At 41.0% G+C, this 21,920-nt stretch overlaps 1 protein-coding gene across 9 annotated transcripts in view; it reads left to right on the forward strand.

The window, feature by feature from the left end:
- Positions 1-21,920, forward strand: part of IPCEF1 (interaction protein for cytohesin exchange factors 1) — a 135,952-nt gene that overhangs the window by 67,832 nt on the left and 46,200 nt on the right. For 4 of the 9 annotated variants that reach the window (XM_079780690.1, XM_079780685.1, XM_079780688.1 and 1 more), the window contains exons 4-5: positions 4,605-4,641; positions 5,275-5,444. The exons of 1 other annotated variant lie outside the window; for it this stretch is intronic. In XM_079780690.1, coding sequence (XP_079636816.1) covers positions 5,286-5,444 — 159 coding nt within the window. In that variant the 5' untranslated portion in view covers positions 4,605-4,641; positions 5,275-5,285. Of the gene's footprint in view, positions 1-4,601; positions 4,642-5,274; positions 5,445-21,920 lie in introns of all 9 variants that reach the window. 4 more of the 9 variants (XM_079780687.1, XM_079780684.1, XM_079780686.1 and 1 more) reach the window with 2 other exon arrangements.

The following is a 21,920-nucleotide window of genomic DNA, read 5'->3' on the forward strand; positions in this document are numbered from 1 at the left end:
TTACTACTAAACAAATATATATATACTTAAAACTATGCTCTCTATAGTGCTGTCATTTATTCAAATGTTTGAGCTAGAAACTCCAAGATTTTCCATGGCACTTTGCTCTCCCTCACTGTCCATGTTCTAACTTCCTCCTCCTCCTCCTCCTCCTCCTCCTCCTCCTCCTCCTCCTCCTCCTCCTCCTCCTCCTCCTCACCTTTCTCTTTCTGTGCCCACTCCCTTCTTTTGCTCCTCTCCTTCAGATCTTTCTCTTCTGTCTCTTTTTTCTTCCCAGTCCTCCTTTCTTTATTTCTTCTATTTCTCTTCTATGTAGAAAGTGCCATTGCACTCAGCTTCCCCTTGAACTCTAGACTTGCTTCCCTGTCCTACTCCTTTATACCATACTGACAACACAAGCAAACATCTTATCAAACTACTACTTTTGTAAGTTTTATTCTCAAAATAAATATTTGCATTTTTCCATTGACTTTTGTGACTTTGGGCAAAATACTAAAACTCCATTTGCTTCAATTTCCTTTCCTATAAAGTGGGAATAAAACATAGCACCTAAGCCACAAATATGAGAATTCAGCCCCAGAATTTATAAAAAGAGTGAGATCAGTGCCTGCCATGTGGCAAAAATTATATGTGTATATTTTTTTATGTATATTTCTTAGCTGTCAGTGTTTTCTATTACTATTATGATTAGACTGTCTATTATCTCTCTCCATTTTCCACTAATAGAGATTTTATAAAATATTAATCTATTAAGTAATATTTAAGGTAGGTAGTCTTCTGAAAAAATTAAGCAAGTTTTTCATGTATTTTCACAGGCAAAATTTTAATAATTAAAAGCTATAAACTTCCCTTTAAAAATTCAGTTTAATTTTCTAATAAGGAGTAAAGATGTTTGTGGGGGAAAGTGTTGGGGAGAAATATCCCTAACAGCTGTATCATCTGGTGTTGGCCTGGCCCTAAAATATATAAGAAATTTTGTGGCTTGGTTAAAGTATTGGTAGCTTGAAATTGACAGCAATGTGAGGCTTTACACCATGGAAATTAGGTAAATGTTACAAATCAGGGCCCATTTAGCAGCATATCACTGTACAATTTTGCTAAATACCAAGATCATTATGACGTTTGATGTAATGATGAACTGTCTTACTGTTACTTTTAATATAGCGTGAGGGCCAATTGTGCCTGCAAGATTTAACAATTACTATATATATTCATAGTCAATGTAATAATTATCCTGGGTGTTAACATCATTCAACATCAAAAGAGGTATATATATATAATTGATTTTTTACAGAGTGGAAGGGAGAAGGATAGAGAGTTAGAAACATCGATGTGAGAGAAACATCGATCAGCTGCCTCTTGCACATGCCCTACTGGGTATGTGCCCGCAACCAAGGTACATGCCTTTGACCAGAATCGAACCTAGGACCCTTGAGTCCGCAGGCCAACGCTCTATACACTGAGCCAAACTGGTTAGGGCCCTTTTTATATTTTGTACTGGTTTCTTTTTATGCTTGTGTTTTGAGTGATTAGTGACCACATGATGTTTTAACCATCTTAAAAAGTAAAAGTACTATTTTACAATCAAAAGAAAAAAATGTATTTAAAAGAAAAACTTACCCCCAACTTTAGAAGCAAGTGAGGGCAAATTCATAATTTAGAGTAATTTTTAAATTTTACCCATAACCTTCCAATGGGAAGAAAATAACATGATAAAAATGTCTTACTAGGCTCTGGATTATTGTTATGAGAAAGAGTGAGATCAGTGCCTGCCATGTGGCAAAAATTATATGTGTCTATCTCATAACATGCTCAACTGGTGTTCGCCTTTTTTTTTTTTTCACTCACTCACTGAAAAAAACCACATGTAAGATCTTTTTGAAACTGACTAGTTCGCCAGTTCCACTTCCTGTTGTGAGGAGTAAGATGTGTCTTAAACTCACTAAAGTTCTCAAGATTGTTTTCATTCTCTGATGTCAACCAATATAGGTTACAAATTCATATATGTCAAGTGAAACTGAAACTCCCTGTAATTTGTTATTTCTATAATATGCAGTCTGTTTCTCACTGGGGAAATGGTTCCAACCGTTAATGTAGATTGTGAAATAATTTACTTTAAGAGAAGTGCTCTTAAGGAGAGTTGACCCAATGACTGAACTCCCTTATCCCCTCTTTAAAACAGTCTAAATAAAGCACTTTCTTGATGTTGGGTGATCACCCTGTTATAGGTATTGTCCTTCTGCTTAGAGCTCCCACTTCTTATCCAGCCTAGGCACAGGAATCTAGTGCAGACCAAGGGCTAGTCTTGGGCAAGATTGAGACAAAGACTACGGATTGATTTGGGGCTGTCTCTAGAACCAGCCCTAAGGCCTTCATAAGGGATGGGTGGAGGGGAGTCACTGGTTCCCTTCACAGATCCTACAGCAGTCCTCTTGTGGTCTCTCTCTCTCTCTCTCTTCTCTCTCTCTCGTTCTTATTAAAGCTTCTCTTTTTCTGTGAGCTTTCGTGATGCAATTTCACCTTGTCAGTCTGGGGCCAGAACCCTCTAGGAACGTCTCTGTACAACTAGCTCCCCTTTCTCCCTATTGCTTTGGTTCTTAGTTGGTCTTGAGTACTCCCTAGCCTCTTCTGGACCCACTGCTTTCAAATCACTCCCCCTATCCAAATTTACTCCCTTGCCCTTCGTCCTGGCTCTTGGATAAGTGTTAGCTCTCCAAATAATGTACACATTTGGGCTAAAATATTTTAATAGCTACTATTGGTTTTACTGATCTCAGAGAACTGCATATAAAAAAGGCTCAGGAGGCCCTTTGAGGGAATGGTGGGGATTTTAGACCAGGATGCAGGTCAGTGTGGGAGATATTTTGTGAAGTGGAGCTGAGACTAGGACCTTGATGTGATAACATGCCTAAAGTTTAGTCATGTGTCTTGTCTGCAACATGTCTATTCCTGACTAAATTTAGGACAGTTATTGCCTTTGTTATCTTTTTTCTTCCCCCCCCCCCCACCACAAGGATGATTAATTACTTTGGGGATAAAATTTTATTCTAACACTTGTAAAATAAAAAGTCAGTTCATGATTTTACAGAAAATATAATTTAAGCACTTTAACTTCATCATTGTTGCTGAAAGAAATACAAGTTTTACTTATCCTAAAAAGTTATTATGAAATTTCTGTTTATTATACATCAAGTATTTGTTTATATCTATAATCATATAATGTTATGTTATGTGTAATCATATAAAATAATGATTTTTAGTTTTCAGAATATTTTCACATACAGTCTTATTAAATATTATGAGACCTTAGGATTGGAATTATGAGTATCTTGATTTTACAAATGAGGAAGTGGGTTCTGAGTGATAAATGAATTTTTTCCTGGGTAACAGCTGCTAATTATGATAGTCATGAATTGATTTCAGGCTAAAAAAATCCCATCCTAATTCCACTATATTCTCTTTTTAAATGTATAGCAGAACCATATACAAAAACTATTGGATCAATAGTTAGATATGTAGAATACTAGCCAGGTGCATCTGGAATAATATAAAATGTTGTAATAAGGTGGCCTACTAACTTTTAAAACTGCTTTTCAATTATGTACAATTTTTTCAAATTCTTTACTTGTTAGCATAAAAATCTGTCATTTAAACCTGAGTAAATTCAGTTTAGATATTGTGGAGAGAAAAAAGAAAATTCTTTAATCTAAAATGTCTTTCTTTCTACACACCCACACCCACCCACCCACCCACCCACACACACACAAAGGCCATTTTTTTTCCTATTTTTGTTGATAGTCTGATTTTACACAAATGGTTTAAAATGTGTAATTAAAAATGTGTATTTCAGATTTTTGTCTTATGCCTGATTTGAGTATTTGCAGAACTATTATAAAACAGGAGTCGATATTGATCTTTTAGAATGTGAGAATTATTCACGGGATTTAGGACAGATAAGCAATTTAAACTTGCCAGTAGATAAAACTTCCCTGACAAGGAGGCTTGATGGCTACTTAGAGCTCACCAGAGAGACTGTGGCATTTCTTTTTCTGGGATATTTAATTCCTGTGGTTTAGCTGTAACCCTACGTGGTAGCTGGACCATGAATTTTTTGGTCTGAGGCAAACCTGTAGTATTGTGAGATTGCAATGATTATCTTCCAGGTTTATTTAAATAATTGTTACTTAGAAATTGCAAGAAAAGAAGCAGGATGGATACAGATATTTTTCTTCAATCACAAAAAAAATAAAATAAAAGGGAAATAGATACATATTTTTAAGAACTTCAGTGAGCAGTGTCCTGTCATAACTGAAGTGGCAGTGAGAAGGCTGCCTGTGGGTGGAAACAGGAAACATTAGTGATAAACGTTGTGTTACCTGTTTTTTTTTGTTTTGTTTTTTTTTCCAGATTCAGCTCAATGTCTATTGATTCTAATTAGCACATTTTGTGCCTCAGCTATAGCTCCCCTCCGCTCTGCTTGGAGAGGTTTTTTTTAGCTTCATCCTGCTCACAAACACTGCCACCTCCTCCCTCCTTCTCTCTTTACAAATGTTACAACACAATCAGAAATTTCCTCTTTTCTCCCCTTCCTGCATTTCCAGCAGGTTCCCTTGCGTCAGAAGCCGGGAAAGAAAACTCAAGGTAATTAGATCTCTTTTGTCTGTTCATCCCCTTCTTGCACGTGTGTGTTTCTTTTTCTCTTGGATGCCTTCTTTGGGATCAGCTTTTTGTCTGTCTTACTGTTCCTATCAGGGGGTGAACAGCAGATTAATTTTGGGTTATTTTGGGGTCGATTTTAAGAAATGCCGGCATGCTGTTCATTTGGCTTAATCTCTTGTGGGGTGTCAGTAGGGCTTTGGAAGCCTGGCACAGGGTCAGAAAGTGGCTGTGTGTCTGGTGGGCATTAACCCTTTTCTGTCAATTGCGTAACCACTGCTGTTACTGCTGCTGACAGGAGCTCTCTCTGTGCCGAGAGTGCCCGGCAGCCTCAGGATTTGAATTTCTCCACTTATTCTTGTTGAATAGTAGTCTTAGACTAACACCTGCATGCTAGTCTCACTGTTTCTTTGGTCATGTCTTGTACCTTCTAAGCACTAAATGAATGTTTAAAAATAAAAGAGATAAATGACTTTTTGGTTTTCTTTTTTGCATTCACTTTGCATAAATCTTGGTTAAAAAAAGAGTCCAACTCTCAGGAGGTAAAAAACGAAGTTTCCTTTCTCTGTCATATACATTGGGGTAATTCGTGACCATCTTTTCATGTAACCGTTGCAGGTTTTTTCACGATGAGCCGGAGGAGGATATCGTGTAAAGACCTGGGGCACGCGGACTGCCAAGGGTGGCTCTATAAGAAAAAGGAGAAAGGAACTTTCCTGAGCAACAAATGGAAGAAGTTCTGGGTGGTCCTGAAGGCATCCTCCCTATACTGGTACAGCAATCAATTGGTGAGTCCACTCTCCCTCCCATCCCCAGCCTCTCTCACCAAGGCTGAACTGAAGATCCTTGTTGAGCCGATGATCCCATTGGGAAAGTTACTTTTTTTTTTTTTTTTTTTTTTTAATTTCTGGGACTTGGAACAGAGCGAATAAACAAGTTCTAGAAACCATTTCTGGTCCAATACACATGTAGGTCATTCTCCTGTGTTTTACGGAAGAGAAAGCCACGCTGCTTGACTGACTTAGCTTTGGTTGTAGAAGGCCATCCAAATGTATGTCCTTATCAAGGAGACATTCCGTGTCTATTAATGTTACTATTCTATGAGAGATTCCGATCACCTCAGGATTTACGTGGACAGCATTGGCTATGGGAAATATACATTGTTAAAGTCTCTACAAAAAAAGGGACTCAGCTTTAAGACCTATTAGGGGTGCCAGTCCACAGACCCTATTTTCATTTCTCCTCCTTGACTATCTTTTCCTCTGACCTTCTTTATTAGATGGGTTGGTTTTGGAATTGCTAACCTGTGAGCGAGCGTTATGTTGGTGACTATTGTGTCTTGTTCGTTGGCATGTTCAGTGATGGCATGAAATTATGCTTGGACAATCTTATATAGGAGAGTTGTCTAATCTATCATTTCGAGGCAGTATGCTTTTGTGGTTTTCTTCACAGGCTAGCTTTCTGTTTGGAAAGGGCTAGGAATAAAGTTATTGTTAGAAGGTGTGCTGATCTTTCCTGGCTTGAGACATTTTGAAAACGATGATGCTGTTGAAGATTGAATGAGTAGAGATTTTTCACATAGGAACTCTCTCCATTAACCTCAGAGTAGCCAATGGCTAATCTCAGCAGAGCTTGAGTTGAGTTTGTTTTGGGGGTAAAGTGAAGATCAGCAATGGATATCCTTTGATCAACTAAGGAAAAGTTAGGAATTACTCTTAAGCCAGGATAATTATTTTTATATGACACCATTCTTTAAAAGTAACTTGTATGTGCCATAGAGCAAGCAACAGAGTATTAGAGCATGCAATTTTAAAAATGTAAAATAAGTTCTGTGTATGGTTTGTAGGCAAAATTTTTAGTTGATAAATTCACACTCACCGATCACTAATTCACTGGCACCCATTCTGTAAAGAATAGGTTAAACTGGACCCAAATCCAATTCTAATGCTGTGGAGTAAGCATTCTTCCTTGTGCTTCTCTCTGTACACCCCTCCGACACCCCTGTGCAAAAAAATGCTATAAAATTCTTCAAGTTCTATGAAAATATATTTCCTCAAGCCTTTTGTGAGTTTTAACAACTTGATCAAAGATTTGGGAGGTTCACAAAGAGTCACCTTGATAAACATGCAATCTTCCACCATCTCCTTTTCTCTCTTTTCTTCTACCCTCCGGATTCGTGTTTTTTTTTTTACCCAAATCAAGGCAGCCTGGAGCTGGGGTCTCACCTGCTATCCTAAGGGATTTTTCCTAAACAAATACTGTTTCCTTCTTAGGAAGAGTTAATGTTAACGTAAACTTCAACGTCTTGTTTCATATTATTTTAGGCTTTTGCTTTTGGGTAGTTGTGGCAAGTGAGAGTCTGTATCTTTTATAAAATGAGAGGACTTACTGATTTACATTTTAATAGCTCCCCGGGCATTTCCAGAGGTTGTGGAAGGATTGGGTGCTGGTGGAGAATGGCGCATCTGTGGGAAATAACAAAGCTCAGATAGAAACGTGGCATTCATTTTCTCATCCGATCAAATTATTCAGCAGAGATATCCCGGATGCTGTCCTTGTCTTTATGGAATTTAAAGGAAGCCCCTGCTGAACAGCACACAGTTACGGATTTGTTTTACTTGGCTCCATCAGCTCATTGGGCTTAAGCAATGAATTACTATTTTGGGCATTAGGAATCTTGTGCCTCCACAGGGAGCAGCAGTGTTGACTGAGGCCAGATTAGAAAGAGGAAGAGGAGAGAGCATCAGACATACTCAAGCACCCCGGGCCTCACTTGCAAATGCATATAGAGTGATATTCAGGTAGCAAATCCTGTACTTGAATAGAGTTAGATCAGCAACATTGAATGGAGAATAAATGTGTTGTTACCTGGCAACGGAATTATCCTATTAAACTAGTGGTAGGTGATGGAAGGATGCTTCCAACTCCTTAATTCTGTGACTGTGTCATAGAGGAATATCCTTAGCCCAGGATGGTTGCCGTATGCAAATCTGACTGCACGCAGGTGACATGATTAGACACCTCGTTTCCTCCTTCCATAGGGTTCTGAGAGAACAATTCTAGAAATGAAATTTAGGGTCATTCTCCTGAGAAAGTACAAGTGATCTCATGGGACCCCTTTGGTTGTTGTCTCTACTGTTCCCTGACAGTGCCTGGGAGACCACCGCCTCCTCACCTCCCTTAGCGTTTTTTTTGTTACTGCTGTCACCCAGGAACTGACTCGTGGTATACCTTCTTTTTTCACAATGCTTTGCTGCCTCAAACACTAATAGCTAGACTTCCTTGAGAAAGGTCAAGTCCAGACACTCATCTGCCATTTTTCTCACCTCATATTATGTGCTTAAATGTGATACAGCACACAAGAATGTATGCCAAGTCGTACAAAAGCAGATTCAAGTTTAATAGCCATAAAAATTCATGCTGTTTAAAATCCTGGGTTTAAAATCCTCACAATTGTTTTTCCTTACCCCTAGGGTAAAGTACAAATTCATTTACTGGCTTGAGAGAGTTTCCTGACCCATATCTCTCCTACTTCCCCACCTTCCCCACCCAAGTTTCAACTGTAGAACATTTAGAGGTGAGCCAGGGCCAGTAAATGGGGCCTCAAGCATACAGTGCAGGGATGTGGATTGGATCCAGGAGAGAGTAGGGAGCCACCATATATTCTCCAATCAGAAGATGATCTAATGAAATTGGCATGTGAAAATATGAATCTAGCACTCATTCATGGGAGATGTTGGAGAATAAAGGAGCTTTCTGCAGGCCAGTGGGAGAGGGTGACAAAAAGCAGGCGTTGGGCCATGAACTCCTGAACTAGAGTGGAAACTGAAAATTTGAGGCATACTACACAAAAGGCAAGATGTTGAGAACTTGCATATAGGGACTACACAGGGCAAAATGATGTTTCAGCAGCTGTCAGTGAGCAGTTCACTTAAAACCCGAACACAGGAATGATGGAGGACCTTTAAAATTCTGTTCCTTCCCTCATTATAATTTCAGGTATTCAGAGACAATCTTTGAAATGGCCATTCGCCTTCATCTCTAGGTTGTCTATGATGCTATCACTGTGTCCTGATATTTATTTTCCTTGGTAGTTCCCAGAATGTATTTCTAAAATAATGGTTTCCCATCATAGTTTTATGATCAGGCCAGTCTGTAGTTGGGACAGGCAGTTTTTAGTAACTCCTACTTGCTAAATTCATAGACTGTGGGAGCAATTGCTTATTGTTGCCAATTTGTTTTCCTTTATATTTTTTCCAAACGTTTCAAAATCAATTGTGAAACACCAAGACTATGCAATCCCTCATGTCTTGGCTTGTTCTCCGGAGGCAATGATGTGCTTGCTGCTTTGGGTGATGGCGCTAGAGCGAATGACGTGGGCATGGCTGTGTCACAGGCCCATTCTCCCGGTGCATGGCAGTGACGGGACTGCCCACTCAAGGGATGCCGTGTGAGCCTGTTGTCTCTGGTGGGCGGTGCCTAGTGCTTTCCCTGGCGATGCCACAACTTCTGTCTGACTCTGTCTTTCCTCGGTGGAATCCATCGTGTCTTTTTTCGTGAACATTTAAATGAATTTAAAATTGTTTTAAAATATTGCATAATGTATGTGTTCATTTAGAAAAGCTGTAATATATACTTAAGCAAAATGAAAAAGATAGGGAGGCAAACAGACAGAAATAAATAAGTGAATTAAGATAATCTATTTGTTTAGGTTAATCACGATCCTACCACCTTGGTGTGATCACAGTAAACATTTTGTGATATTTCCAAACTTTTTTGCTGTTTTCCAAAAATTAAATGATACTGTGCATAATGTTGTAACTTGATTTTCTCCCTACGCAATACATTCTCAACATATTTCCATGGCAATGCATATGTATCCAAACATCATGTCTAACTGCTGTGTTACATATAGATTTATTATAGTTTATCAATCCATAGAATCTAAAATCAGAAATACCTTTTATTCTAAAATCTTTTAAAAAATATTTTTTCTTGATTTCAGTAAGGAAGGGGAGGGAGAGAGAGACAGAAACATCAATGATGAGAGAGAATCATTGATCGGCTGCCTCCTGCACGCCCCACACTGGGGATCGGCCCACAACCTGGGTATGTGCCCTGACCGGGAATTGAACCTCTTGGTTCATAGGTCAACGCTCAACCACTGAGCCACACCAGTCGGGCCTAATGTCTTTTAAAATAGCTGACAGCAGGTAGCATACGGAAGCACACATATACTAACTTAAATATAAAGCAATACACATTCAGCTTACCTATAAACATGTTTGTATAACTATTAATATATGTGTATAAATGTTAATATGTGTATACATATATTGAAATGTGTGTGAACACATACGTGTACATATGTGTGTATTTATCACTTAGTCACTCTTTTAGGCTAGCAGGCAGGAAGGTGGATTTTGTTAGGATGGTATAAAGGAGAAATGTCACCTGGATTCTAGTTCAGCGTTTTTTTATGCAGCTGTATACCCTTCGGTCAGTGATGTGACTCTATGCATCCATTTCCTTACAAGTACACTGTGGCAAGAACATTATCTCTACAAAATTTAGAGAGACTTTGAGAAGATCAAATGCTTCTTAAAACAACATAAAAAAAATCAAAGGAATTGCATACAGAGAAAGGCAATTTTGGATATGCTTTAGGTAAAATGTGCTTACATCATATTGTGATTTCAGGAGGCAGAAGAATTGTGGTAAGGGTTTTCAGACACCAGAAATGGTTTCTTTTACCAACAATGGCTGCTCCTGTACTCGAAATTCTAAAACTTGCCTCCTGACCCTGAGTAAAGGCTGATTTTAAGGCATTAAACAGGGACGTCAGCTAGACAGCCCTGGGGGGATTCTTCAGCACAGTGGTTGCTAACCTGGAAGGAGCGTTCAGGTAACTCATGACTGAGTGATGAGGGCTGTGTGTACATTTCTCAAGCAATAGCATGAGAATTGGCCCCTGGGATGAGCTGAACTTTGGGTTGGATTTGAGGATTTTCCTGAGAAGTCATTACATGAGGATTTATCATCCTTCTGGAGCGCGTTCCTTAAGGGGCAAAGGCCCAGCTGTTCCCACAGACCAGCTCATTGATAAACTCATCTGTCATCTTGCTACTGTGGCTAGTCTCCCTTAAAGCATACTTTGAGAACACTTCCAAAGGAAGCTATGCAGCAGAAATTCTTAAAAGTTGAGTATTTTTTAAAGGAGTCAGAATTTAAGGGAATCTATTTGAAACAATGTCTTCCAAAAAGACACAAGGAAATGACATGCTAGAGTCTAAGGTATCCCTGAGTTCAGGTTCTATCCTGATGCTGCAGCCCTTTACACCTCAGGCAAACTGCCCACCTGTCCGGGGCTTTCTCCCTATCTGTTCAACAGAACTGTGGAGAAATAGCCATCACTGGGAGGTGAAAGAGACCGTACTCATCAGTAGCACATTAACCACTATTTTCATACTCTGAAGCTTATGAAACTTATTGTAGCAAATGTGTTTTCATCCTTTACTGGAAAATAATGACTTTGGGAGTAGCATCTTTAAAAATTGTTTTAATGCCTGGTCAGTGTAGCTCAATGGTTGAGCATCAACTGATGCACCAAGAGGTCACCAGTTCCATTCCCAGTCAGGGCACATGCATGGGTTGTGGGTTTTCCCTAGTATGGGGCAGGCAGGAGGCAACCGATCAATGATTCTCTCTCATCGCTGATGTTCCTATCTCTCTCTCCCTCTCCCTTCCTCTCTGAAATTAATAATATATATATATATATATATATATATATATATATATATATATATATATATTTTTTTTTTTTTAAAGATTATGGTATACTGACTAACCATGATTTTAAAATAACTAAACTTATTCTTTATTTCTCCTAAATTTTTAATATTGAAAGCAAATGCACAAGATTTTTACTTTTCTTAAGTGGAGTTCCTTTATTTACTCTTCCCCACTTCTGTTCTAATCAGGAATGGTAGATGAACTTTATTAGATGAAAGAGATGTAATTTATTCTGTAATAGTGAGATTTAATCAATTTCTTCTTATTTGTTTAAAACTTTCCTTCCTACTCAGTGCTTTCTTCTTTTTTTGACCATGCTGCTGAAGAGACCATACCTATGTAGGTGAAAATTATCACTAGGGTTTTAAGGCTTCTAAAAGGACTGGTGGGAGATAAAATTGGACAGGGTCAGATCCTGAATGGCCTGCATGCTAAGAATTTTGTATTATAGACAATAACACACGATTCTTTTACCTGGTGATGTTTCCATCTTAATTTCTTTTGAAAATGGTATTTCAGAAGGAAGTGACTTTCTTTGCATGCCAGATTACCAGAAAGTTCACTCGTACCTTAATTTCATTTAAAATGCCAGTTGCTTCCAGCTACCACTTAAATACCACCTCATATGCTAGTGAGGTGGTCAACCTTGGGTGATGTTTAGGAGGAAATAATGCAGAGGGCTGACGGTGCCAAGCAGCTGGGCCTTTGTGAGTAGGAACCGTGAGTAGAGTCATTTTCTTGGAAAGGAATGGCATTTTGGTTCAGGTTTCCCAGAAGCTTACCCTGAGAAGAGAATTTGGATGCCAGTAGTTTATTTGGGAAGTGATACTGGAAGTACTTGGAGAGGGAATGAGGAAGTAAAAAAGGGTAGACAATTAGCTAAGAAAGCTCGCCTTAGCAAACAGATTAGCACTGTGGATAACTGAAGCTTCATTCTGCTGGGGGACTCTTTTTTTTTTTTTTTTTACAGAGAGGAAGGAAGAGGGATAGAGAGTTAGAAACATCAATGAGAGAGAAACATCAATCAGCTGCCTCCTGCACACCCCCTACTGGGGATGTGCCTGCAACCAAGGTACATGCCCTTGACCGGAATCGAACCTGGGACCCTTCAGTCCGCAGGCTGACGCTCTATCCACTGAGCCAAACCGGTTAGGGCTCTGCTGGGAGACTCTTAAGAGCCCGTGAAATATATGCATCTCAGAGCTTTCGTTCCACAGGGCCGGGACCTGGGGTCTGTGCACACCAAGTCCCGTGGTCATTGCTGGAGGATTCATCCCGGGGGCAGTGATCTTCAGCACCTCAGCACAGGGGGAGAAGTGGTGGGTTCACCAGCAGCACCTGCTACAAGTGATCTGCTGCCCTCAGAGCCCCGTTTTCTCTTGTCCTTGTCAGAGCCTCGGCATCCTCAGAGCCGTCATAGTTACCACCATCAACATTTTCAGTTCATTTTTATAATTAATGCCAGGATCTGTGGAGTCTGGAGGAAATTGGGCCTTTCTGTTTATTTGCCAAAAAAAAAAAAACCCCAAACATTTTCCAAATGTTTTCTATGTAGAATTTCTAGGCATTTGTGAGAATAAAGTATTTTTTGGTCAAAATCCCATCATAATCATAGGGTAATGTTGGATAAAACCAAATGCAAGAATCCTATCTAATAAAGAGGGAATATGCTAATTGACCCTCATACCATCGCAAAGATGGCAGTGCCCACAACCAGTAAGGATGGAATATACTAATTGATTGCCCCACCCTCAAAGATGGCGGCACCCACAGCCAATAAGGATGGAACATGCTAATTGACTTCCATACCCTCAAAGATGGCGACGCCCAGTCCCCTCAGCCCCCCCAGCTGCCCAAGGCCAGCCCGAGGCACAGGCAAGTCTCGGATGGTGGCTGCCCAGCCGCCCAGGGCCAGCCTGAGATGCAGGCAAGCCTTGGATGGCAGCTGCCCAGCTGCCCAGGGCTGCCCGAGGCTCAGGTAACCAGGGCCGGCCGAAGCTTGCGCTGCTGGCAGTGGCAGCAGCAGAGGTGTGATGGGGCGTCACCTTCCCCTGATCGCCAGGCTGAGGGACCCCCCTCATGCACTGGGCCTCTAGTACTTTAATAAAAAACATTCCCTAAGTAATGTATGAAGGCTATGGTGAGCTTACTAGCATTTTTGTTCTCTAAAGAAGTTAAAATATTTCTTCCTGTTATGAGTCTGATGCAAAGAGGGCAGGGAAGGCTGAGACACACAGCAGCTGTTCAGAGGGCTCAGCTGACAATGGACAGAGTGAAAAACCTACGTTATTTCACCTTTGTCTTCCTGGGACGTTCCTTCTCTTTTGCTTTCTTTTCATTCCTTTGCCCAATTCTTATCAGATAATGGAATAATGAAACCTTAGTTTTTTTATATACCTAGGAGTGGGATCCTGGGTCAGAGGGTCCATGCAGTTTTGCTCGTTACTGCCCAGTTTCCTTCCATTGCATTCCTTTTGCTGACCACTAGCCGTGTCTGAGACTGTTTCTCTGTAGAACTAGAACCTTCCCAGTTGGCTTTATGTTTTTTTCCATCTCAGTTGATTTTAGGCATGTGTTTTAGAGACTATAATTCAAATTTCTCTAGCGGTCATAAGTCTGTGTGTGCCATTAGAATTTAGTGACAACTGTTCTTAGGTGACATGAAAATGGGCAGCTGTGCTTAGAATTCAGACTTTGCCTGTTTCCAAGGTGCTGGGGTTTCAGGGCAAAACTGAGCAAACCACACATCCATTTGGAGAACTGGAGGTGCAGCTTCTCCGGATTCTGAGAGTCATTGGGTCACCTCACTTACGTTTTATTTCAACTAAGCCCAATAATGTTAAATTCATATTTACACATAAACACAAAAGCATATTACCAAAAAAGATCTGTATTTTGTTTTTAAAATGATTTTCCCCTCAAAGTGGAGATTTTATTTAAAGACCTGTAATTTGTTTAGTGACATGTTTTGAGGGGGAAATGCTACAATGAAAGTCCATGTAGATTCTAAGATGCCTCTTGATTTCAGAGTTAGTAAAGTGTAAAAAAATCAGGTTTCTTTGAATCAAGGTAGTATGGTTTCACTGAGAATAGAAAGATAATGATACTTTCTATTTTAAACCATGAAACACATAATAATTTCTTCTATTAGACTTCCATCTATTGCTGGTTTGGTCTCTGATTTAGCCTTTGAAACATACACATCACTCTTATTTTTCTAGGTCTGCCTTTCTACCTTTCTGACTTGTGCAGGTACTTAAGTAATTTTGTGATGGGGCGTCACCTTCCCCTGATTGCCAGGCTGAGGGACCTATTTTGCCACATATCTGTAATGTGAAAAAGCCAAACTTTTTTATGGCAATGAACGCTCATTTTTGTAGTTAAATATGAAAATTTGATGTCCTATTTTAATAAATTTTAAAAATATGTCGAAGGGTGGCGAATTTAAAAGAAAATATTTTTGTTTCTAAAATTACTGTAGTCCAACATTGAAGCTATAGTGAGGCTTACACCATAGACTATAAGAAATATTAAACCAATTATGTGTCTCATGTTTGAACCAATCACATTGAGTCATAAGCAGGATCATCAGAGACCTCATATTTTACTTTCTTTCAAGTCTTACTGACAGCCCAATGGGTAGGATCTCATTGATAACTTTTTATTCCCCAAACTGTTCCTGCATCTCATGTTTTGAAAAACAGCTTTATTGAAATATATTTTATATACCATAAAATTCATTCTATTTAAATTTACAATAATTTTTGGTAAATTTACTGAGTGATGCCACCATCTTAATAAATCAATTTTAAATCATTTTTATTATAGAAATAAAATTCTTCATGCCCATTTACATTTAATCTTCATTCTCACTCCAAACTCCAAGTAATTACATTCTACTTTTTGTCTCCTTACATCGGCCTTTTTTCTACACTTCATATAATGGAATTATACAGATTTCTTTCATACATCTAACTTGCACTTAGCATAATATTTTCATGGTTCTTTTATGTGTTTATCATGTGCTCATAGTTCACTACACAATATTTCATTGTAAGAATATACCATACTATTTATTTACCAGTTGATGGATATTTAGATTATTTTTAATTTTTGTTTATTATAAACAACTAGAGGCCTGGTGCATGAAATTCATGCACGAGGGGTCCCTCAGCCTGACCTGTACCCTCTCCAATTCGAGAGCCCTCAGGGCATGTCCTGCTGACGGCTCCCTGTGATTCTCTGCTCTCTGCGGGGCTTGCCTGCTCCACACCATAGCGATGGGCAAGCAGTCCCTGCTGGGTGCTGCCTGCAGCTGTGCTTGTCTGCTCCCGGGTCGCCACGGCAACAGCCAAGCAGGCCCTGCTGGGTGCTGCCTGCAGGCCCACTTGCCTGTTGTGGGTCGCCGGCAGCTACGGCCAAGCAGGCCCTGCTGTCTGCTGTCAAGCTGCGCTGCTGGACCCACCCCCAGGCCCACCCTGAGGTTGCCTGTCCAGCCCTGCCTGGCTCCCCGGCCCCACAGCAGCTGTGGCCGCTGGGGTCTGGCCCTGCCTCCCTCTTTGGCCCTTGAAGCAGCCTCGGCGGCTGCTGACCAGGCCCTCCCCCAGTGCAGGTGCATGGAGGCGGGTCCAGGCGCTGCTGCCACCGCTGCCGCCACCCCCGGAGAGACCCCTCAGCGTTCGCGGGTCAGAGCGGTGGCGGCGGTGGTGGTACCCCCGGACCCGTGAATGCTGATGGGGGCGGGTCCGGATGCCGCCGCCCCTGGAGAGACCCCGCCCCCGCCACCGCTGCCGCCGCCGCCCCCGGAGAGACCCCTCAGCGTTCGCGGTGCCTCTCAATGGCTGGATAGGCCACCCTGAGTCCCGCCCACCCAGCCTCCCGCTGCCCAATCGTGGGCGTAGCAGTGATGGTTATTTGCATATTACTCTATTATTAGATAGGATGCTGCTATAATATTTGCATGCAAATCTTTGTGTGGGTGTATGCTTTCATATCTCTTGGGTAGATACCTACAAGTGGAATTGCTGGTTTGTATGGCAATTATATGTTTATATATTTTAGAAACTGTTAAACTTTTTTTCCAAAGTGGCTTCTGCATCTCATTTCAGCACTTTATTGTCAGAGGAAAAAGACAATGTTTCTTATCATTCATAAGAAATGCTTATAAAACATACACTTATAAAATTCATGTTTTATTTCACAGGCGTTGAACACTTGCCTTGTCCTAAGCATTAATGATATGATATAAATGACAGGAGTATTTCCTTCAAAGCACTCACAGTCTACTGGGGAAACAGGCAAATAACCAGATAAGCAAATATAGTAAGAAGTATGTAAGTGAAGTCCACCCTTGGTGCTGGGTGCCGAGGGGAGGGCACCCATTCCGGGCTGAGGGAGTGGGGGAAAGTTTTAAAGAAGGTCACACCTAAGTTGATTCCTGGAGATGATTCTAGGGGAGTGCTGTAGGAAGGGCATTATAAGCCTAGGAGCAGAGGCAATCTGCTCTTAAAGAACCCCTTTACCTTGATCAACTTTACTTTTTTCCCTTAGCAGTTATTGCCTATAGCGCGCTATGTAATTTATGTGCTTGTATGTTGAGCTATTGTCTCTTTCCCCTTGAGAGTAAAGATCTCTGTTTTGCTCACTGATCAATTCCAATATCTCACACAGTGCCTAACACAAAGAAGCTACTCCGATAGATATGTTGAATAAAGGAATGTGTAATCCTGACAGTTTTGATAAAAATGGGATTTTATTGCTGCTTAATGACAGCAAGGGCTGGTGAGATTCCCCAGAGACAAACAAAATCAGAGTTGCTGGGAAAAGTGGATGAAGTGGTTGGTGAGGGGGAACACCTTTGAGATTGTAGAACATCATACCACAAAAGAGCAAAGCCTGTCTTGCTCCTCAAGAAGACTAGACTTGGTCAGACAAGATTCCTCAGTGACAAGTGATGGTTTGATACCTCTGGCAAGAGAACACTTTTTAAAAAATATATATATTTTATTGATTTTTTACAGAGAGGAAGGGAGAGGGATAGAGAGTTAGAAACATCGATGAGAGAGAAGCATCGATCAGCTGCCTCCTGCACACTCCCTACTGGGGATGTGCCCAAAACCAAGGTACATGCCCTTGACCAGAATCGAACCTGGGACCCTTGAGTCCGCAGGCCGACACTCTATCCACTGAGCCAAACCGGTTATGGCAAGAACACTTTTTTTTATGACATTGGGATATTAGGATACAGAGGGAAGTTTGCAGGTACCAATGCAGAACTTTCAAGTTACTTTTCAGAAAGTTAGGAATTCTTGAAGAGGAAGGATACCATTCTAGAATATTGTTTTGGTTAATGTAATAAGGAACAAGGAATCTGATTGGGGTAGGAGGAGAGAAAGCAGGAGGAAGAGGAGAAAACTCATTCCCTTAGGACTTGCCCATTGTGATTATCATTATTTTTGCAAGTCAAATAAGAAAAGACAATTTTTGACACAGTTATCTTTGATTCTCAGTATATCTTGCTTCAGAATAGTGGAAAATTGCTTTTGCTTAGGAAGGAAAAATGTACTGGGAAACACTAAGGCATCTTTTACTCAATTTTATTTAGGCTCTTAGTTGAAGGAATCTCAGCCATTTCAGTAATGTGAAAAACAAACCCACCCAAATATAGATTTACAACTTATCTTTTATGTTCATTTATTTTAAATAAATAAAAATATTAGTAAAGGCATATATATTTCATTTTTTGTTGATTGACTTTTATATTGTTACTAGAGGCCCAGTGCATGAAATTCATGCATGGGAGGGGGTCCCTCAGCCCGACCTGCACTCTCTTCAATCTGGGAGCCCTCAGATTGGAGCGGGCCTAAGTTGCAGTATGGCCTCCCTCTGCAGGAGGTGACTGGGATGATCAGGGGAAGGTGCCACCCCTATCACCCCACTGCTGCTGCCACTGCCGGCTGCCACAGTCACCAAGGTGTTTTCATCAACATGGACTCCAATCCCTTCACCACAAAAAAATGACAACTTCCTTTAGGCATTTTTAAGATGACCTTTCTTCCTTCCTTCCTTCCTTCCTTCCTTCCTTCCTTCCTTCCTTCCTTCCTTCCTTCCTTCCCTCCCTCCCTCCCTCCCTCCCTCCCTCCCTTCCCTCCCTCCCTCCCTCCCTCCCTCCCTCCCTCCCTCCCTCCCTCCCTCCCTCCCTCCCTTCCTTCCTTCCTTCCTTCCTTCCTTCCTTCCTTCCTTCCTTCCTTCCTTCCTTCCTTCCTTTTCCTCACCTGAGGATATTTTTCCATTGATTTTTAGAGAGCATGGAAGAGAGAGGGAAAGACAGAAACATCAATGTGAGAGGGACACTTCTATTGGTTGCCTCTTGCGTGAGCCCTGACCTGGGCCCCAGCCAGGGAGGAGCCTGCAACCTAGGTACATGCCCTTGATCAGAATTGAACCCGGACCCTGTGGTCGGCAGGCCGAGGCTCTATCCACTGAGCCAAACTGGCTAGGGCAGTGGTCAGCAAACTGCAGCTCGTGAGCCACATGCAGCTCTTTGGCCCCTTGAGTGTGGCTCTTCCACAAAATACCACGTGCGGGCACGCACGTACAGTGCTATTGAAACTTTATGGCCCATGCGCAGAAGTCGGTTTTCGGCTCTCAAAAGAAATTTCAATCATTGTACTGTTGATATTTGGCTCTGTTGACTAATGAGTTTGCCGACCACTGGGCTAGGGCAGGATATGACATTTCTTAGCCCCTCCAGCAGCTGACCTTCATTTTTTCCTCCAGGAGCGAGGTGGAAAAACCCTAGATCACCTTCTTGGATTCTTATTAGGCAAGTTACCAAGAACACTGAGAGTGGCATATGGGGAGCTTAGCCAATGAGCGGTCAGAAAAGGTGTTTCCTCTGCAGCTCATGCGCAGAGGCTGGACTGCTGGTGCGTGTGGCTGGCAAGTCCTGTTCTCTCCAGGCCTGCGCCATCCGTGGCTTGCCTCACCACGTGCATGCAGTCCCCTCCCACCCACCTGCACACGCAGCCTCCTCCTGAGCAGCCGTGATGTTACTACAGCATCCCAGCTAATTTGCATATTACCTCTTTATATATATAGGTCTTTTGAGATGGGCTGTTTGGACTGAAAATAAATTGTCTAGAGGCTAATAATGCTATCAATTCGGTCTCAATTCTAATTCAATTCAAAGGAAATATTTTCAGTGTTTTTGTTTTTTTCCTTATTTTGGTTGAGTAAGGAGCATGGACAATGCAGGAGATGAAATTGTATAATTAAGCAGGACTTGATTATGAAGGGCCTTTTACTAGTATACTCTGCTGAAGCATGTAGACTTCATCCAAGGGCAGTTTGGAACAATGTAGGATTTTAATGAAAAAGTGACATGAAGAATGTTCATGAAGATTTTCTATTGATGTGATTTAGACACTAAAATGGAGGAAAGGACAGAATTAGGGAGAAAGATAACAGTGTAGGAAACTTTTTCAGTAATTCAAGTTAAAGTTCATGGTGATCTGAAGGAGGTGGTATGTAATAGATGGATTGAAGAGCTAAGACAGAGGCAGCAATGATACAACCCGCATGGATGCTGAGGAGATGGAAGAGGCAAAGATGTTTTCCACATTTCTTTTTTGACAACAGCACAGAAAGTGATGTCATTCACTGAAGTAGAAAACACAGGAGAAAGAGGAACAGGCGTTTTATGGAGTAAAATGATGAGTTTGGTTTTGGATTTGCCATTCTTAGGGAATATCTAAGTCAGCTTGGGCTACTATAACAAAACACCAATTATTGGATGGCTTAACTAATAAGCATTTATTCCTTATTATTCTGGAGGCATGGAAGTCCAAGATCAAAGTGCTGGCAGATTCTGTGTCAGCTGAGGGCTCTCTTTCTGGTGTACCTTTACATGGAGGTGAGAGAGGTGCTTTGGGCTCTTCTTATCAAGGCACTAATCTCATCCTGGGGCTCCACCGTGGTGACCTCATCTAAACCTAAGTACTCCCCAAGGGCTACAACTCCAAATATTCCCCAAAGGCTACAACTCCAAATCACAATAGGGATTTTGGGGACACATTCAGTCCATAACAGGGAGCCCCTGGGATACCCATGTGAATAGGTACACTGGGCAACTGGATCCCTGAGATGGGATCTCTGGGTTGCATCCCAGTTTGAAGTATAGATTTTGGATGTGTTTATATAATGGTGGTACATGCAGCCAGGGGAGGGTGTATGATCTCCCACAGAGAGGATTGGAATGAAAAGAGAACAGGTCTGAGGTCAGAAATCTGAGAAACAGTGACATTTAAGAAATGGACAGGAGAAAAAGACCCATAGAAGGAGAGCAAGGAGTAGTTAGAGGGCAAGGGAGCAGCAGGAATGTGTTGTCAGAAAAGCAAGGCATTCAGGCAGGGAAAGGTGGAGGGGGCAGGCTATAGAACCAGTTAGAGAGTTCAACTAAGTGAGGGCTCATAAAGGTAGGTGGGATTTAGCAACATGGATGTCATTTCAGGAATACAACATAGTGATTAGACATTTATGTAACTTATGATGTGACCACCCTGATAAGTCTAGTGTCCATCTAGAAAGTGCCCTTTAGAATTGCATTTTGAGTCTTATAAAAAGAAAGCATTTCAAGTGAAATGCTTTGCATAAATTGACTCAGGTAGGAGAGGAACGATGGGACAGGCATAAGGTTGGATGTTTCAGTTTAATTTTCCTGAAGAAAAGAGTGAAAGTTGCATTCTAGTTGGCAATAAGAGAAAGAGACAGATGATGAAGTAAAGTAAGAGCACCCATGGTGCAAAGTTGATAGCAAGCTGATTTTAAAAATTTAGATTGTATTTTCAAAATCAATTTTTGCTTCTCCCCTAATAACCACGGACTCATTTATGTTTAATCCTGTGGTCTGTACTTCTCCACTCAACACCGTTGTAGATGGAAAAATATTTGAGGTCTAGCTGTGATAAGCAATCTAGCCACTGCCTTGTGGTACAGTTAAATTGTATCCATATAGTAAAAATTAACAAATTCTTAGGTGGAAGAATGATTACATTTCCTTTAAAAATATTGATGTTTTAAAGTGGCATTCATATTATGTCTCAAAAGTGCCACTTTCTTCTGCAGTCTTTCCTGCGAAGAAAGAACTCCTAGGGATCAGTTATGGAACTGAGATTTTACCAGATTTGACTCTGTGATTTATTCCCCAAGGAACTTCCTACAGTCTTGGGAGAGGAAATAATGTTTGTTGGGTGTCCGTTAAGTGTTTTATTTACCTGAACTTATTTAAGTCATATAACAACCAATAAGTTGTAGATCTATGATATAAACCTCAATTTACTAACTCCAAAGTCAAGCTTCTGTCCACCATATATGAGTGCTAATTAGGTTCCATCTTCTGTGCTGTGGCTTCCTAGAGTAGTAGAATGGGAATGATGCTGAGGATGCCTATAGGCTAAGCAGAAAGCATAGCC

This window comes from Cnephaeus nilssonii (assembly GCF_951640355.1).
Source record: "Cnephaeus nilssonii genome assembly, chromosome: 9".
Classification (NCBI taxonomy): domain Eukaryota; kingdom Metazoa; phylum Chordata; class Mammalia; order Chiroptera; family Vespertilionidae; genus Cnephaeus; species Cnephaeus nilssonii.